At 45.7% G+C, this 19,861-nt stretch overlaps 1 protein-coding gene across 12 annotated transcripts in view; it reads right to left on the reverse strand.

Annotated features, from left to right (window-relative positions):
- Positions 1–19,861, reverse strand: part of TRAK1 (trafficking kinesin protein 1) — a 211,307-nt gene that overhangs the window by 50,206 nt on the left and 141,240 nt on the right. For 2 of the 12 annotated variants that reach the window (XM_073010310.1, XM_038004105.2), the window contains exon 1: positions 18,040–18,321. The exons of the other annotated variants lie outside the window; for them this stretch is intronic. In XM_073010310.1, the coding sequence (XP_072866411.1) occupies positions 18,040–18,151 (112 nt within the window). In that variant the 5' untranslated portion in view covers positions 18,152–18,321. Of the gene's footprint in view, positions 1–18,039; positions 18,322–19,861 lie in introns of those variants that run through there. 12 annotated transcript variants of the gene reach the window in all.

The following is a 19,861-nucleotide window of genomic DNA, read 5'->3' on the forward strand; positions in this document are numbered from 1 at the left end:
ATGTGCTGAGGGCGAAGCAATGGAGTGGAAGGCGGTCTGGCCTCACAGATATTCAGTAAACTGAAGTAGGTGGGGTGGGGGCCAGCAGCACAGCCACCCATGTGTGAATGATGAGAAAGGCCTGTAGCATCTAGACTCCACTAACCATACAGACCCAACCATATGAACAGACTGGAATCCTTCAGAAAACAGCTGCTGTCATAATTATTAAACAAGAGTCTTAAACTGATAATTTCAAAATGGCACAGCCCCCTCCCCCCCAAGTGGCCTACATTCTAAGGTTATGCAACCAGCTCCATACCATGAAAACTAGGTTGTTATTTTTTAAATATACATTAAAAAGACTACTATGATTGCGCGCGCGCACGCGCACGCGCACACACACACACACACACACAGAGTAATATTTCATTACATGTACAATTTACTGTGGTCATACGAGGCTACACATAAGCACTTTAGGACTATGGGTCTTTGTTCTCCGTCTGTTGGAGAAATCGGTTGTGAAACAAAAGAAGGCTCTTGTCTGCTAAAGATACATCAGGGTTGTTTTATTTTAAATCAATGACAAGGAACTGATTTGCAGTTCAACAAACACCAAGAAGGTAGCTTAAGTTTTATTCTATGGGGGGAGGAGTGAATATAAATGGATTTATGGCCAGCCAACGTGCAAAATTTTTTGAAACCTGTCGCTTTGGGACTAAATAACTTCTTAGTAATGCTTTATAACTAAGACTTCAGTGAATAATTCTGTTAGGAGTCAAAGCTTTCCTAGTGACCCACATTCAGTAACAGCCCATGCGACGCATTTGGGAATTGAAGCGTACTACTAAGTCAAACTCAGTAGCATTACAACTGAAATTCAATAGGTCTCTGAATATTTTATTAAATGCAAGTAGAGATCATCCTAGTAAATTAGCTCAGAGAAATCGGATCTGTTGGAATGATTTTCTAGCTTAGGGAGGAGACCTGAAATCTGGTTCTAAATCTGAAACCCTACCAAGACAGTGCCATCAGAGCCAGCAGACAAGACCTCTCCACCCAACACTTTCATGAGATCCCTCCTGTCCAAGCGGTGGGGCGGGGATATGCTGCCTCAGACAGAGCTGCCAGGGAGAGAGAAGCAAGGGAGATTTATAAGGGTAGTTTTAAACCTGGATCTAATTTGATGTAGATGAAGTCCAGCTCAAATTGCTCTAGATAGTCCATCAGCTCGAGGTCACACAAGCTCTTAAGTGAAGACTGCTATGCTACCAACCCGAGTTAATTTTCTTCACGCACAGCTATGATGGTCTGCAAGCGTGCAGATAAAAACCCTGGGGCCCCCCAGCCAGCACGCCAAAGCATCTGCAGCACCCTTTATACACCAGGTAGCAGATCACAGCAACTAAGTGGCCTCTGTGTTTAAATTTCTGTTGTCACTTGAGGGCCTGCTTACCCCCGCTCACCAGCGCCCACTCTCCTCAAAAATCTGAGTCCACCGCTTTCCTGGAAAAAGAGAAAACTGGGCTACATTTTAACTAACCTGGCTCTATTCTCTGTACAATAAGATTCAGAGCTGCTATTTCTCTAACACTATATTTAGAGATAACACTCAAATTTTTAAGGCTAAGTTTTTGAATTAAGATAACTGTAATTACTCATATAGTCAGTCATGTGTAGATAACCACAAGCAGATAGAGAAATAATACAGAGGGAGCCGGGAGCAGTGGCTAATGTCTTATTATCCCAGCACTTTGGGAGGCCGAGGCAGATGGATCACTTGAGGTTAGGAGTTCGAGACCAGCCTGGCCAACATGGCGAAACCCTGTCTCCACTAAAAAATATATATATATACAAAAATTAGTCAGGCGTGGTGGCACACACCTGTAGTCCCAGCTACTCGGGACACTGAGGCAGGAGAATAGTTTGAACCCGGGAGGCAGAAGTCGTGCCACTGCACTCCAGCCTGGGCAGAAGAGCGAAACTCCATCTCAAAAAAAAAAAAAAAAAAAAAAAAAAAAAAGAAGAAGAAGAAGAAGAAATAATATAGAGGGATCCTGTATACCCTTTATCCAGTTCCCCAGATGGTAACATTTTGCAAGATCATAATATCCCAACCAGGATATCAGCACGGATACAATCCATAACTTTTCCTCAGAGTTCCCATTTTACTTGCACTTATTTGTGTGCACATGTGTGTATTAAGCTCTGTGTAATTTTATTACCTGTATTGGTGCATGTATCTACCACTTACAAGGACCCCTTGTGTTGCTCTTTTATAAAGCTTTAAAATATTTTAAGAATTGAACCCAATAAAAAGACACACCTGTCTCTACTAAAAACACAAAAATTAGCCAGCCGTGGTGGTAGACGCCTATAATCCGAACTTGGAAGGCTGAGGGAGGAGAATTGCTTGGACCCAGGAGGTGGAGGCTGCAGTGAGCTGACGTTTACTAAGCACAGTGACTATGGCCAGGCACCATTCATGGCCCTCTATATGGATTATTCTATGTAATCTTCAGAGCAATACTGTGAGGGGTAAGCACTTACATTAACACCATTTTACAACAGAAAACTAAGGCCCAGAGAGGCTGAATAACTCACCCAATGTCACACAGCTAGCAGGTGGCAAATGTCAAAATAACAGACTATCGGTAGAAGCAGCAGTTAACACTGATGGTTCCCCTATTATGTCAAGGGATTTAACATGCTTTCTCAATTAATCTTTACAACAACCCTGTAGGCACTGTCGTGATGACCATTCCACAGATAAGAAAACTGAGGCTCTGAGACATTAAGAATCTGGATGTTAAGGACCCAACTGAGGTCACAGAGAATGAGACTGCATTGCAGGGACTGCACCGAGGCCAGTATGGCTCCTGGACTAAAACAAAGACCATAAAGGACGCGAGAACAAGGCACAGACCATCGATATGTAGGAAGTGTGTAAACAGAGCGAGCAGCATTTGGGCCTAGGGGAAAGAAAGAGCTCTGACCTTGGGTTCAGAGGCTTAGGTGTTCACAGGAGACTCTATCCAGGCCAAGGGGCTCTGAGCAGCCACCAATTAACTTCTATGTTTTAGGATTTCCTGGTCCAAGAAATAAGGAAGCAGGAGTGAGACCAATGAAAGTGAAAAAATAATAAACCATGCCTTCAGACAGCATAACCACAGGTTATGCTTTTCCAATACCAACTTCCTAGGCACTAAATCTACAACCAACCGTGGTCAAGTTTCTCTCTCTGTAAGAATGTATTTCAAAGAGAAGTCCCATTTCTGACCCAAGGAGTGCTACCAAATAAATCCACTTCCACCCAAAAGATGTTTCAAAAAAGGAAGAAAAGTAAAATAAAAGAGCCACCATAAACCTCTACAATAACTTTTTTTTTCTTTTTTTTGAGACAGAGTCTCACTCTGTCACCCAGGCTGGAGTACAATGGTGCAGTCTTGGCTCACTGCAACCTCCACCTCCCTGGTTCAAGCGATTCTCCCACCTTAGCTTCCTGAGTAGCTGGGATTACAGGTGCCTGCCACTATGCCCAGCTAATTTTTGTATTTTTAGTAGAGATGGGGTTTCACCAGGTAGGCCAGGCTGGTCTCGAACTCCTGACCTCAGGTGATCCACCTGCCTCGGCCTCCCAAAGTGCTGGGATTACAGGCATGAGCCACCATGCTCAGTCTCTACAGCACTTTAATATAAGAAAATTATGGTCCATCTCCTAGAAAAAGAAGTTAAATGCAACTTGCTGCCTACTCATCATAGTAAAATACACATGCCTCACCTCTGACTAACGCCAAACCACCATTACCACGCACCAAGCTCTGCACTGAACAAGGCAGGACACCTGCCTTCCTGGGGCACACAGAAAACAGGGCAGCCTGGGGGATGGGGCTCAGGGGGTTCAAAGCCAGACAAGTCCCTTTAAGGAGTGTGGAATTAAATGGAAAGCCACTAGAGAGTTTTTGAAGGGGGGTTATGCAATGAGGTTTATATTTCAGAAGCATTTTGGCTCCAGTGTGCAGCAATGGGGGAGGGGGTGCAAGGCAATTTAGATTGACCAGCATCAAGGCTGTTGGATTAATGCAAGAATATTGTAGATGGGAAGAAGTGGGCTCTTTCCCTGAGATTTAAGAGATAAAACTAAGTGAGAGGTAAATCAAAAAGCATTGGATCAGGGCTTCTCACTGGAACAACAAGGACATGAGTGATGTCCCCTTTGGAGATGGGCATGAGATGGAAAGTCAGAGGCAAGATGGGGCATCCCCGAGAAACCACTGGCACTGGGACAGTAGTTGATGTCACTGTGTAATAACGTGCCAGGCAGAGGGCTGCCCACAACCCACAGTGGCAGGAGGCCCGCCTGACAGAAACACTCTCCTAGGAGACGAAGGAGGGAGATTTTGGTTTGGGAGAATCCACTTTGAGATAAGACGAGAATCAAGTCCTTCTTCTTGGGATGGCAAGTAAAGTAAGGAATTATGAAGCCAACTTCAAACAAGGAGCCCTGGGCTGGCTGATCAGAGGGAGGGAGACATATGATTGGGCTGTCACAGCTAATGGGGACGGAGAGAGGGCATGGAGGTGGGGTGAGCTCCATGGAGTGCCTTAGTCTGAAAACCAGTAAAGCAGCTTTTATGCTAAATTAAACCATGCTCAAAACGATTTTAAGAATAAATGTTGGCACCCATCTTCCAGCATCCAGGAGATGCCAGCCAAAAACCCCAAACATACAGTGTGCAGGCCCAGAAGAGAAACCCCAAACATACAGTGTGCAGGCCCAGAAGAGAAACCCCAAACATACAGTGTGCAGGCCCAGAAGAGAAACCCCGAACATACAGTGTGCAGGCCCAGAAGAGAAACCCCGAACATACAGTGTGCAGGCCCAGAAGAGAAACCCCGAACATACAGTGTGCAGGCCCAGAAGAGAAACCCCGAACATACAGTGTGCAGGCCCAGAAGAGAAACCCCGAACATACAGTGTGCAGGCCCAGAAGAGAAACCCCGAACATACAGTGTGCAGGCCCAGAAGAGAAACCCCGAACATACAGTGTGCAGGCCCAGAAGAGAAACCCCGAACATACAGTGTGCAGGCCCAGAAGAGAAACCCCGAACATACAGTGTGCAGGCCCAGAAGAGAAACCCCGAACATACAGTGTGCAGGCCCAGAAGAGAAACCCCGAACATACAGTGTGCAGGCCCAGAAGAGAAACCCCGAACATACAGTGTGCAGGCCCAGAAGAGAAACCCCGAACATACAGTGTGCAGGCCCAGAAGAGAAACCCCGAACATACAGTGTGCAGGCCCAGAAGAGAAACCCCGAACATATAGTGTGCAGGCCCAGAAGAGAAACCCCAAACATATAGTGTGCAGGCCCAGAAGAGAACAGAAACATGTCCCTGCCTGCTGCCAAGGAGATCTGCCCAGTGGGAAGCTCAGGAGTGACCGGAATTAAAGATCCCAAGAAAAACCCCATGGGAAGAAAACAAAGGTGGTGTGGCACTGACGTTTCTATCTTGACACTGTCCAGGGCTTCCGAATGAGCCCGGAGAAGTCAGGAGGAACCGAGCTCAGGGAGTGGTGGGGCTGCAGCAGGTAAGATCTGAGACCCAGGCACAAGGCAGAACCCAGAGGCCTAAGCCGAGGGGTGGGTGGGGAGAATCGCTACAGTTCCATCACAGCAACCTGCCCTCCCCAAGGGACCCCGTGTCACTATGTTGTGTGTCAAATTAACAGGCTTGATAAAAGCTTTCTTGACATTTTGGTCTTATCAGTCTTCTTTAATAAAATATAGTTAGAAATCCTCACTTCTCATTCACGTATTTTGGAGGACAAGGCTCTCATAATGATTTTAGAATAAAAATATATATATATATACACACACACACATATATATTGCTATATATAGCAATATATAGCTATATTGCTATATTATACAATATAGCAAAACCCCAGAACCTAATTCTGGTAACATTCCTCCCTCTGATGTCAGCTCTACATATCTCTGGCGTGAATAAATATTTTACACACACATGTACATATGTGTGTATGCGTGTGTATGTCTATAAAAAGAAAAACCTCCCAAACCCTCAAGAAGACACTTATAACTCAAAGACCAAGTAGCCACAAGTAGAAAAGATATTCAAGACTGCCTGATATATTTGCATTTTGGGCTGTCTGCCTTCTGCCTTACTTACAGGTCATTTCTTTAATTAAAAGTGTTTCCCAAAGTTTTATTAAGAAACTGAGCTCCATCCTCCCCTCAATAATTTTTCCTCCTATCTTCTATACTTAAGCATCAGTGTTTTTAAAAGTCAATTTTCTACAATTTTCATTGCAAATCCTGCAAAGGGACTGAATAAACATTCAAAGTAGACACATACCCCTAGCAATTCTCATATACCCAGTTGAAACAGAGCTGGTACTTAAGTGTCAAAGAAAAGAATGGTCCACAAACCAGTTGATTACCTCTCGCTTTTGAGAGCAGTAGCAGTTGTCAGGATGAAAAAGCAACACTACATCTGGCCCCTGATGCCCCAGGAAGTAAACTTAATAAGCATTTACTGTCTGTACTGTTCACAGGGGCAGGGGATGGAGCTTCAGAACCTGGGAGCCAACTTGGGGTCCCAGAACCTGGGAGCAAAAAAGCTTTCCATAAAATCCTTAATGAGTCACCAGTCATCCACGTTTCCAGGCATTACAAAATAGATGTCCTTTAAAGGTTTGTTAAAAGTTTGTAGCTTTTGAACTTAATTAATCCCTGTTCTGCTTAATAATCTTCCCCAGCTCTTACAAGCAGCAGCCTCAACACACAGGACATACAGGAACCATCCCTACCTGGCCCAGCTCAACCCTCCCGCCTCCTCCCCTGCCACCCAAGCTCACTCTTCACCACAGCTCCTCCACACCCAGTGATGCCACTCTCAGATGTCTGGCCTGGCACTTGTGTGCCTGCCATTTCCTTCTTGTAAGGACTGTCTTTCTCTCACTTCTCCATCTGGGAATTTCCTGCTCTTCCCACAGGCTTTTCAAAAAGAAGGTGCCTCCCTGTAGCTGACACTCTATCCAAGTGTCAGTTCTTCTGCCCACTTTTGTAAAATCTGTAGTTTTTACAGTTTGCCCAGACACCTAGACCAGGCTGATTTGGCAAAGCACTTCTGATGAGAGGAACATCTTCAAATGGCTGTTGTGACTCAGCTTACAGCAGCGATGCCCTCTTATCTCTGCCAGATACAGTGCTGAGTAACTTACACTTTTATCCCCACTTTTTTTTTTTTTTCTTTTTGAGATGGAGTTTTACTCCTGTTGCTCAGGCTGGAGTGCAATAGCACAATCTTGGCTCACTGCAACCTCCGCCTCCCAGGTTCAAGTGATTCTCCTGCCTCAGCCTCCCTAGTAGCTGTATCCCCAGATCTTATATGACAGGGAAACTGAGGCTCTGAGAAGTCAGGTGAATTGCCTAAGGTCACGAAGACTTTTTAAGTATCTACTCAAGATAAATGGAACCATATATGCACACATAAACATATGAATATAAGCATTCATAGCAGCGTCATTCATTATAGCCAAAAAAGTCCATCAATTGGTGAATGAATAACACAACAGGTATGTCCATACAATGGAATATTATTGAGCCATAAAAAGGAATGAAGTTCGTGCATGCTATAGCATGAACCCCAAAATCTTTATGCTCAGAAAAAAAAAATACCACATATTGTATGATTCCATTCATACAATGTATAGGAAAAGGCAAATTACAGAGATAAAAAGTAGATCACTTTGCCGGGCACCGTGGCTCATGCCTGTAATCCCAGCACTTTGGGAGGCCAAGGTGGGCAGATCACCTGAGGTCAGGAGTTCGAGATCAGCCTGGCCAACATGGTGAAACCTCGTCTCTACTAAAAATACAAAAATTAGCCAGGCATGGTGGCACGTGACTGTAATTGCAGCTACTCAGGAGGCTGATGCAGGAGAATCGCTTGAACCTGGGAGGCAGAGGTTGCAGTGAGCTGAGATCCTACCACTGCACTCCAGCCTAGATGACAGAGTGAGACTCCATCTCAAAAAACTAACAAAAATAGAAAAAAGTAGATCATTTGAGCCCAGGAGTTTGAGACCAGCCCGGACAATATAGCAAAACACCATCTCTACAAAAAAACAAAAACATTAGCCAGACGTGGTGGCATGCCTATAGTCCTAGCTACTCGGGAGGCTGAGGTGGGAGGATCACCTGAGCCCTGGAGGTGGAGGTTGCAGTGAGCTGAGATTGTGCCACTGCACTCCAGCCTGGGTAACAGAGTGAAGACTCTGTCTCAAAAAAAAAAAAAAGAAAGCAGATTAGTGGTTGCCTAGGATTGCAAGTAGGAAATGGGAGCTAACTGTAAACAGGCACAAAGGATCTTTGCTGGGGGAATGCAAAGTTCTAAAACTGATTTATGGTGATGGTTGCACAACTCAGTGAAATTAATGAAAATCTTTGAATTGTCTGGTTAAAATGGGTGATATTTAAGTTATCAAATAAATAACACTCAAGCAAGCATCCCCGAACCATGCCATATTTCAGCCACTTCCCTGTTACATGACCATGTAAAAACATTATGGTATTGTCTCAACCCTTGACTTGGACTTCCTTGGGTCACAATGGATGTTGTCAGATAACAAAATTGTTTAGAAATAGCAAATCACCCACTAAGAAACTAGCACTGATAAACAGCACATAAAGGTACTAATCTGCCCTACTTACACTAGACTATTTTAAAATTAGAAAATTGTTATTAAATAAAATTTAGTCAGATTGCAGAAATAATTTCATGATACAGCCATAACTGAGAAGAATTTGACTTTGAACCCTTTTCCTAGGCACAAACCTCTTCTATCCTCTCCCAAGTTATAGCCACCTCCTTGAAGGCTTGGCCAAGTCCCTCACTTGCCTCCTGTTGACCCTCAATATTTATCTTCAAAATAATTTAGACTTGACCAAATAGTCCTAGTGAATTAACTACTAAGCCCTAAGATACACATTACTTGGTTTTGCTTTCTGGGGTTTTTTTTTTTGTTTTTTTTTTGTTTTTTTTTTGAGACAGAGTCTCGCTCTGTTGCCCAGGCTGGAGTGCAGTGGCACGATCTCAGTTCACTGCAAGCTCTGCCTCCCGGGTTCATGCCATTCTCCTGCCTCAGCCTCCCAAGTAGCTGGGACCAGAGGTGCTCACCACCACGCCTGGCTAATTTTTTGTATTTTTAGTAGAGACGGGGTTTCACCTTGTTAGCCAGGATGGTCTCGATCTCCTGACCTCTTGATCCGCCCGCCTCGGCCTCCCAAAGTGCTGGGATTACAGGCATGAGCCACCGCACCCGGCCCATTACTTGCTTTTAAAAACAAAACAAAATGTAGCTATTTTGATGAAGACTTTGAAGTGGCCACTGGAACAGGGTAAGGGCCCACAGTACTTGGTAATGAAAAACAATGCTCATTTTTCAGCAGTTACAATAAAAAAAGAACCATTTCTTTTTATTCTTATCTCAGTGTCCTCATGTCAAAAATGGTTACAGCAGGGCAGGCAGAACAAACCCAACAAATGCTTACAAATGTCCCTTCCCACCTGGGCTGTTTAGGTCACACAAAGGCAGCTGAGTCTTTCTCATTTTGGGCCAGACACACAGTTGATACTCAAAGAAAAAAAAACAAAACAGAACCAAACGGTGTTCTACTTGCAAAGAACAGCTCATTTCTAACTGACACCCCAGAGAGGGGTGCAAACAAAGCCCTGGTGCACAGCGCATGCCCTCAAGATGAGCATGAGTCCTGGTGGGTCTGTCCTGGCCACAAGTCATCTGAACACCAGACAGGCCTGAAGGGGTGTGGTAAGCCAGCGCCTCTTACTTGGGAGAAGCAGTAGCAGTTTGCTCATTTGCTTTTGGCCTAGGACCACAGCCACTTAATTGATGCCATCCTTTTAATGCATCTGTCTTAGCAACTCCCCATCTCCTTGTCTCTTTGAGTCACTTCGTTTTTGCAGGGAGCCTTGTGGCCAGGACAGTAGTGGGGGCAGAGACCAACCCAGAGCTGTACAAACAATGGTCTGTACAGCCATTACGCATGTCTGTGTAGTGCCTGGTCTCTGCACTGGGAGGCAAGAGCATGGTGTCACTTGCCAAGGACAGAGACCAAAACAGCACAGCTCTGGTTTCCTTTTATTGCTTATCAGTATCACTATTAACTGAAGTTGAAGTGTGACAATTCTACTGGCTCACTTTCCCTTGCCTTGTAGGCTAAGAGTAGGACACCAATACAAGTTATTTAAGAAGAAGAGAAGAATAAATGAAATGAGTATACAACTACTGAGTATCTACAATGTGCCAACTGCTTCCCCAGACATTTTATAAGTATTATTTCACTTAAAACTCAGAAGAAGCCCACAACATACATATGAGCCTCATTTAACCAGGCAGAAAGGCCAGTGGCTTGTCCAAGGTCGAGAAAGACAAGTGGCTCGTCCAAGGTCAAGAAAGACACAACCATGGACTTGAAGCAGGTTTCCTAGATGCTGTAATCATCCACCCCGCCCCAGACTGGAACACCCAGTGTTGATCTACAGTGGCCAGTTATCAGTGAGACATTTAATGAGGCAATAACCAAATGGCTTGCTTTGGCACCCTCACCATGAGCCTGGCACTCTGTTAAGAGTTGTCTGTATGTAACCTCCTTTAATGTTTACATCAATTGTCCCATTTTAGACATAAAGGAACTGCCCAAGATCACAGAGCTATTACGGAAGGGCCTGATCTGTCTAACCCCCAAGTTGGATCTCTCAATGTCTGTTGAGTAAATAAATGAATCCTACCCTCGAAGAATTCCTGACCCAGTTGAGAAGGTAGGGCACGTGCATAAACCGGCATAACACAGAGGAGCAAGCAGGAAGTGTCAGGTGAGAGATGCTGTTAGGCAGCTCAGATGATAAAAGAAAGCTGAGGATGGCAGAGGGACACGGGACAGGCCCCAGAAGTGGGCAGAGCTGCAAAAGAACCCCAAAATACAGAGATCGTGAGTAGGCTCTTTGTTCATGGTCAGCCTTAGGGTGATGCTGGTGTGTCCGGAATTGGTGGGTTCTTGGTCTCGCTGACTTCCAAGTATGAAGCCACGGACCCTCGCGGAGAGTGTAACAGTTCTTAAAGACGGTGTGTCTGGAGTTTGTTCCTTCAGATGTTCAGATGTGTCTGGAGCTTCTTCCTTCTGGTGGGTTCGTGGTCTCGCTGGCTTCAGGAGTGAAGCTGCAGACCTTCGCGGTGAGTGTACAGCTCTTAAGGCGGCGTGTCTGGAGTTGTTCATTTCTCCCGGTGGGTTTGTAGTCTCGCTGGCCTCAAGAGTGAAGCTGCAGACCTTCCCGGTGAGTGTTACAGCTCATAAAGGCAGTATGGACCCAGAGTGAGCAGCAGCAAGATTTATTGCAAAGAGCGAAAGAACAAAGCTTCCACAGTGTGGAAGGGGACCCCAGGGGGTTGCCACTGGCTGGCTTAGGCAGCCTGCTTTTATTCCCTTATCTGACCCCACCCACATCCTGCTGATTGGTCCATTTTGACAAAGTGCTGATTGGTGCGTTTACAATCCCTGAGCTAGACACAGAGTGCTGATTGGTGCGTTTACAAACCTTTAGCTAGACACAGAGCTCTAGACAGAAAAGTTCTCCAAGTCTCCATTAGGTTAGCTAGATACAGAGTACTGATTGGTGTATTTACAAACCTTGAGCTAGACACAGGGTGCTGATTGGTGTATTTACAATCCCTGAGCTAGACACAGAGTGCTGATTGGTGCGTTTACAATCCTTTAGCTAGACACTGAGTGCTAGACAGAAAAGTTCTCCAAGTCCCCACTAGGTTAGCAAGATACAGAGTACTGATTGGTGTATATACAAACCCTGAGCTAGACACAGAGTGCTGATTGATGTATTTACAATCCCTTATCTAGACATAAAGGTTCTCCAAGTCCCTACTAGACCTAGGAGCCCAGCTGGCTTCACCTAGTGTATCCCGCACAGGGGCTGCAAGCGGAGCTGCCCGCCAGTCCCGCGCAGTGCACCCACACTCCTCAGCCCTTGGGCGGTCAATGGGGCCAGGCACCGTGGCGCAGGGCGGCGCTCATCCAGGAGGCTCGGGCCTCACAGAAGCCCACCGTGAGTCACGGGACTTGGACATGGCGGGTTGCAGGTCCCAAGCCCTCCCCCGTGGGGAGGCGGCTGAGGCCCTGCGAGAATTCGAGTGTGGTGCATGCCGGCCGGCCGGCAGTGCTAGGGGAACCCGGCACAACCTCCACAGCTGCGGGCATGGGTGCTAAGCCCCTCACTGCCCTGGGCCGGCAGCGCCAGCCAGCCGCTCCAAGTGTGGGGCCCGCCAAGCCAGCGCCTGCACCCGCCAGAACTCGCACTGGTCTGTGAGCGCCCCCACCCCATTCCTGCCCGCGCCTCTCCCTCCACACCTCCCCACAAGCAGAGGGAGCCGCCTCCGGCCTCTGCCAGCCCAGAGAGGGGCTCCCGCAATGCAGTGGCGGGCTGAAGGGCTCCTCAAGTGTCGCCAGAGTGGATGCCAAGGCCGAAGAGGCGCCAAGAGTGAGGGCTGGTACCTCTCTATTAGGAGAGCCACCCAGAGTGACCCCAAAGGAGGCCTCCGTGGGGCAGCCATAGATACTGAGAACCAAACCCCACGTGGAGACAAGGACAATGAAAACCATGAACCAAGAGACCTTTGTAACAGTGCTGCAGTAGGTACTGATGCGCCAGGTCAGTTCCTCGTTCAACGCTGACACATTGGGAAAGTTGTACACAGCACCCTCAAGTGCTGCTGGTGACACTACAGTAACAAAGGCCCAGGACTCGGGCCCCTTCTCTGGGGCTGACATTAGCAACTCCACAGCCCACAAAAGCCTGACACATCTCAACCACCTGTGGGACACAGCACTCCTGGATCCAGTTATTCCCCACGGTGCCCAGTCCTTTCTCTGCAGCCCAGGAATGCTCTCCCAAGCTGGAGAAATGTGTTCTATCTGTGCTGAATCTCCAGCTTCGCCTAGGAACCAGATGGAGAATTTGAAAGGCCAGCAGGTGCAGCCACTGGACATAGACATGGGAGGCTCTGGGTTCCCACCACTGACTGGCATTTTTTTCACCCCTGTTTTTCCAGATGATCACGTCTGGTTAGTGTTCAACACCTGAAAACTGCCCTTGGTGCAGGAGACTGACTCTGCCCACTCACATACTCTTAGCAGCCACCCCTAAGGAAAGAGGGATGCATTCTCTCTCCTGCAGCCCGTGTTCTAGGGGAACCTAAACCTGGTCATGAGAACACCCAGCAAATTCCAGATCATTGTGCATCTCTATCCAAATCATGCCTTCTGAGAAATCCTGAATACCATTTGCCAGAAATTTAGTGATTCACTTTGCAAATGGGTAATAGATTTGGAAGTACCCCGATGAGAAGAAATTAGTGAAGTCAGGCTCCTTGATGCATTTCATTTAAGAAAAAGAAAAAGAGCACTAGGAATTTGCCAGGTAATAGGCCACAAGGAAGTGACCATGAAACTTCCCTTTACACCAGTGTTTTCCTCATGCAGCTGCCCAGGCACTGAGACAGGGCGGGACTCACTATTTCATTCATGCAGTTCAGCCCTCTCAGTCTCATAGCGAGAAGAGGGATTGCGAAAAGCAGGCAGAGCCTTCCTCTAAATATACCACTAAGCACCTGACATCAATTTTGCTTTCTCATTGTGCAAGTTTTCAGTAGCCAGAAGACACACGACCTGGATATTTCCTCTCCCTGGGAAGACAGTGAATGCCAAGCCCTCTCCTGCTGCCTGGTCTCCCAGGAGCACCCACTTCATGGGATAAGAGGATTAAATGAGATAATACAAGGGAAGGGCCTAGAACTCTGTCAGCTTAGAGCCTGTGCATGGTGAAACACAGAAACCCACAAGGCAGGGCGAAGACCCAGCTCTGTACTTCCAGCTGGGAGACTCTGCACAAGTGCAAACTATCTGAGCCTCGGGTGCTTTGCTTGCAGACTGAGAATGTTTCCCTGAAAGTCTGTTTTAAAGATTAAATGAGTGACATGAAAAAGTGCCTAGTATCCCACAAGGTGACCTGGAGAGAACAACAAATGTATCCTATATCTATAACTATCAGAGCAACTGAAATACTAATTGTATCTTACAGATTTCAACCAAAAGCACCTCTTTTAGACAAGTTGACAATGTAGAAACATCTCAAAATCCACGTGACACAGATCCAAATCCACACACATATTTTCACTACTCACAGAGTATTTCTGCTCCACATGTGGGGCTGGCTTCCTGTGAACTCAAGACAAGGGTGTTGTGACCATGACAGAGAAAAATGGGGTCCTGCCCAGCTTGCTCTAAGATACACGTTTCCAGCAAAACTGGCCATGACACCGAACTTTCTAAGTTGCTATCCTTCTGATCTGCACCACAGCCTTGCTTCTTTCATGTCAGGAGCAAACCTTGAAAGTGAGTTTGTTTCATTTTACAAAGTAAAGGAAGCATGCTGGCAACAGTGTTTTTCTTTTGAGGTTATTGTTCTAAAAATACTGTTAACACCTCACCTACAGGACTGCTAAAAATGACTTCTTGGAGTATGAAGGAAAACTGGATAGAAACAAACGAGAAGGAGAGAATATACAGTAATTATCTATCATAAGATGACAAATACAAGGCAAAATCTCTTCCCTTGAATCCAATTATAAGGCAGATATACTGTTATCTATGAGATGTGGATTAGCACAGGACAATGTACATTGGAATCACCCAGAGGGCATGTTGAAACCCAGCTTGCTTGGTCCCACCCCAGTTTCTGATTCAGTAGGTCTGGAGTAGGACCCAAGAAGGTGCATTTCTTTTTTTTTCTTTTTTGAGATGGAGTCTTGCTCTATCACCCAGACTGGAATGCAGTGGCGCGATCTCGGCTCACTGAAACCTCTGCCTCCCGGGTTCAAGCAATTCCCTGCCTCAGCTTTCACAGCAGCTGGGATTACAGGCACTGCCATCATGCCTGGCTAATTTTTGTATCTTTAGTAGAGACAGGGTTTCACCATCTTGGCCAAGCTGGTCTTGAACTCCTGACCTCGTGAGCCACCCACCTCAGCATCCCAAAGTGCTGGGATTACGGGCATGAGCCACCACAACTGGCCTCCAAGAAGTTTGCATTTTTAACAAGTTCCTAGGTGATCCTGATGCTGCTGGTCAGGGACTCCACTTTGAGAACTGCTAGCATCATAGTTAAGAGCAGAGAGTTCCACAGTCATTCTAAATAGGCTGGGACCACTTAACTCAATGTGTGACTTTACATAAGTTGTTTACATTTCCTCCTAAACCTATAAAATAATAACAGTATTTGACCTCAAATGTTTTAAAAGTTCAATGCATTAATCCACATAAAGTACTTAAAATGGTGCCAAGTACTTAGGAAGTGCACATTCACTATCATCATCATCTAGCTCTTGGTTTTTAAAAATTTAATACATGCATCTACATAAATTTTCAGGAAAAGAAAATTTCTAACAAAAAATTTAACAGTGGCCCCTGATGGCTGCAGATGAGCACGAGGGTAATAAGACCTAGGCCTATAAACTAAAGCTGACCTCTTGCCTGGGTAAATGGAGTTTGTCAAATATTTTGCTGACAGGAACTGGTCAGAAACCTGTTTATCAGATGTAGAACAAAAGACAGAATTGACGAAATCAGTCACCCTCCACTAGACCCTTAAGATACCTAAACTTTCTCCCTACTGCTCAACTGTATATTTACCTTATCTTATGTACAGCATCGCTGTGCACCAAACAGAATTACAGGAAAGGAACTGTTGCTTCACTATCCTTTTCCCCCACCTTCTGTGTCACACGTCTCCCCCTATTAGAAAATGTGTCTCCCCCTATTAGAAAATGCATATCTACTGTGCCTCAAGCCGTCTACTTCAGGACACAGTCTCGGTCTATATTGAGCCTGTGTTCCTGGGCTCAAGTCCTCAAGCCTGGCTCAGAATAAGCTGTGGTTTCTCTAAGTTCTAGTGCCTGTTATTTCACTTAGTTGACAAAATATATGAAGAGAGAGAAAGAGAGAGACAGTCTCTGTCTCTCTTCATATATTTATATATAATATATATTTATAACCTTTTTATTTATATATTGTATATTTATCATCACATATTTATATATATTATATACATGAAATGGGCACAACACCAATTTTTTTCCTCTCTTGACTAGGATATATGATACTTCTCCAGAATATTGTATAGCCTTTAATCTAGAATCATACAGTTCAATGACTGGTTTTTAGAAAAATCTTGCTAGGCTTTAAGGCAGCAGCTTATGTCATACTTTAACATGCATGCCCATCACCTGGCTTTCTTGTTACAAGGCAGATGCTAACTCAGTGGGTCTGGGCTGGGGCCTAAGATTCTGCATTTCTAGCAAGCTCCCAGGTGATGAGGGCCCTGGCTGCACTTGAAGCAGCAGAGATTAAAGGGGCAGGAAGCTAATCCAGCTAAATCTGGGGGAGCCCTAGTTCTACAAGGGCAGATGGACACCTTTCTCCTGATCCCTTCCAGGGACCTAACAAATCCTCAATCCTGTCACTCCTCTCCCCTCCCCCATCTCCTTCAAGACAAGGCCAGAAGGGCACCAGCCAGAATGCAGGCCTCAGCATTGAGTCCCTCACCCTCTCCTGGCTTCTCCCAGTTTCTTCCTGCAATAAAATATTTGCAGATGTCCTGGAGGGGAAGTGTTAACAATATTTTTAGAACAGTAACTTCGAAAGAAAAATATTTTCAGTATAAGGCCGATTATAATGTTGAAAACAGAAGTTCCAGCCTGGGCAACTTCGTGAGATCCTGTTTCTACCAAAAAATTTTAAAAATTAGCTAGGCAAGTTGGTGTGTGCCTGTGGGCCCAGCTACTCACTACTAGGGAGGCTAAAGTGGGAGGATCTCTTGAGCCCTGAAGGTCAAGGCTGCAGTGAGCCAGGATCACACTGCTGCACTGCAGCCTAGGCAACAGAATGAGACCCTGTCTCAAAAAAAAATAAAATAAAATAAAATAAAAAGGAAAGGAAAGAGAAAAGTTATCCCGAGACAGGAAAATAGACCATACTAAAGCAGAAGTTTGAAACGTATTCTGAATGTTTTTACTCAAGGGACCTAAAGAACATCCACGTAGTCACTGTTTACACATCCTGACCAGCCCCCAAAGCCCCTTTCTCTGGGCTGTGGGTGAAAGCCCTGGAAGGCCAACTAGAAAGCTCCCACCAGCATCTGGGCCTATCTTTACCTAACATCCTCCCTTTTCCCTGCAAAGGAGCATCTCTTTAAGAGAGCCAGCAGTGGGCCTCCTGGATTTCAATGTCAGCCTTGGGCTATTCGTTTTGAAATATTTCTAAGATTTAATAAATCCTTATTTCAGATAAGTGATTAATAATGTTTTAAAAAATAAACACTGCCAGAACAAAAACATGCGTCATTTAATAAGACTGGTCTCTTGTCCCTTAACTTATCAAAACCCAAATAGTCACAAGATAACAACTGATTCTCTTAAAACAGAATGCTGGAATGCCACAAATTAAAAAAAAACAAAACAAAACAAAAAAACCAAAAAAACCCACACACAATTAGTGATATTTGCAACAACAAAGATGAATTTCAAAGACCTTAGTTAAGCAACAGAAGCCAGACACAAAGGAATACACCCTGTTTGATTCCATTACAAAGATCGGGAAGTGGCAAAACAAATCTAAGGTGACAGAAGTCACAATAATTGTTTCTGGGAAGGTAGATGTAAACTAGAAAGGGACCAAGGGACTTCCTGAGGAGCTGGAAATGCTGTTCTATGGGTGAGGGGGCGGGGGCTCTTACAAGGACACCTTTAAGTCATTTGCATAAGATCTCTAACTTATACCTCAATTAAAAAAAAAAAAAAAAGTGCGCTAGGAAATCAGCAAAACACTGAAGCCTATTTAGACACTAACAAGGAAAGGATCAAATCTGAGCCAAGTACAGAATTTACCCTCTTCCAAGAGGTCCTGAGTGTCATGCTGCCTGTGGGTGGGCTTCCTCTCTTCATCCTGGCAGTCGTATTCAAAACATTCTTCTTCCCCGCCCTTGTCTCTCAGGGACATTGCTGAAGTCACCCCAAAGCCAAAACATCACCCTAAGGGACCATCCTTGGGGGTGCCTCCAACCCCCTACCCAGAGGAGCCATGCAGGCCCGGGCCCCCAGGGCACACGCTGCACCCTGGCCCGGGCCGCAGACATGCCCTGGCTCAGCTGAAGTGGAGGGGTATACACAAAGCTCCTGGCCCAGCATCACCCGGGCAGGACCCGGAAGGGGGTGGCTCCTACGAGCCTGGAGGAGAGGAGAGGAGGGGAGGGGAGGGGCGGGGCGGGGTGAAGCACTTGGCGGAGTGGGAATGCCCTGCCAGGCGCAGGAGATTCAGAGGAAAGCCCTGCAGGCAGGTACAGGATCTCTGCAAGCTCTCGGCCTCCAGACTCTCTCCACCTTTCCTCCCCCAGCAGCAATGAGGAATGGTAGCTTCCTAGAAGTCTCACAGCAACTGCATGGGGCAACACCAACTAAGCCTTGAGCAGGCACACCTGTCTAAAGGTGGGGCACTGGCGGAGGAGTTGTCCTGCTGAAGCATTGCCCAACGCCCTCAGATGAGAGACTTCCTGTGGGCGGGCTTAAGATGTGGAGACCAATCTAACTGTGACAACTGCCTGACAGTGCTGAGCAAGGGAAGGAAGGCATCATTCTGATTTCTAGCAAAAGGGGGAAAAAAATGCAGTGACCATTACCACATTAAACGTAATTCATCCCAGTCCTTCTTTGATAATAACCTACATTTTCTCTTTATCAATCAGCATTTCATAAAATCCTGCTCTCACCCTAAATTTGTGTTTCCATGGCCAAATTTATAAAGATCTCTCTAATTACTAGAACAAGGTAAGAAAAAAATCTAAAGCCTAATTGCTTGCAAAGCTGCCTGCAAAAAGAAGCCACAGTTTAATTACATACCTTGATATCAGTTCCTCCATACTGTTTGCTTTTGCCTGTAACAGTGAGAATGGCAGGTTCTTCTGTCAAACCCAGTGAAAGGCAGCCCCGGGTACTAGCATCTCAGAGAATCACAGTTCATTCTGTAATCTCTGTGCTTCAGCCATCTCCCAGCTACAATGTGCAGGTCTCCTGCTCCTAACAGCTACACCAGGACACCTATTCCAACCTCTCTGACCAGCTGCCTCCCCCAGGTAGCCAAGAGAGAAGATTTTAGCCGAGGCAAGGTCTTCATAAAACAATTTTTTGCACAAGTTCAGGAAGTACATCTCATTCATCTTTGAATTCTTAGGGCCAAGAATTCTGCTCAGGTGGCTAAAAATATCAGCTAAATTGAATTACTACCTCCATAAAGACTAATATGCGATCATATACAAGTGCCTCTAAATAGAAAACCAGCGGTAATAAAGATTTTATTTAAAAGTCTAAGGACATATGCATCCTCTAGTTAATTTTTTTTTTTTTTTTTTTTTGAGACAGAGTCTCACTCTGTCGCCCAGGCTGGAGTGCAGTGGCGCAATCTCGGCTCACTGCAAGCTCCACCTCCCAGGTTCACGCCATTCTTCTGCCTTAGCCTCCCGAGTAGCTGGGACTACAGGTGCCTGCCACCATGCCTGGCTAATTTTTTTTTTTTTTCTTTTTTTGTATTTTTAGTAGAGACGGGGTTTCACCGTGTTAGCCAGGATGGTCTCAATCTCCTGACCTCATGATCTGCATGCCTCAGCCTCCCAAAGTGCTGGCATTACAGGCATGAGCCACCGTGTGCGGCCCTCTA

The sequence above is a fragment of the Chlorocebus sabaeus genome, chromosome 22, assembly GCF_047675955.1.
Source record: "Chlorocebus sabaeus isolate Y175 chromosome 22, mChlSab1.0.hap1, whole genome shotgun sequence".
NCBI classification, from domain to species: domain Eukaryota; kingdom Metazoa; phylum Chordata; class Mammalia; order Primates; family Cercopithecidae; genus Chlorocebus; species Chlorocebus sabaeus.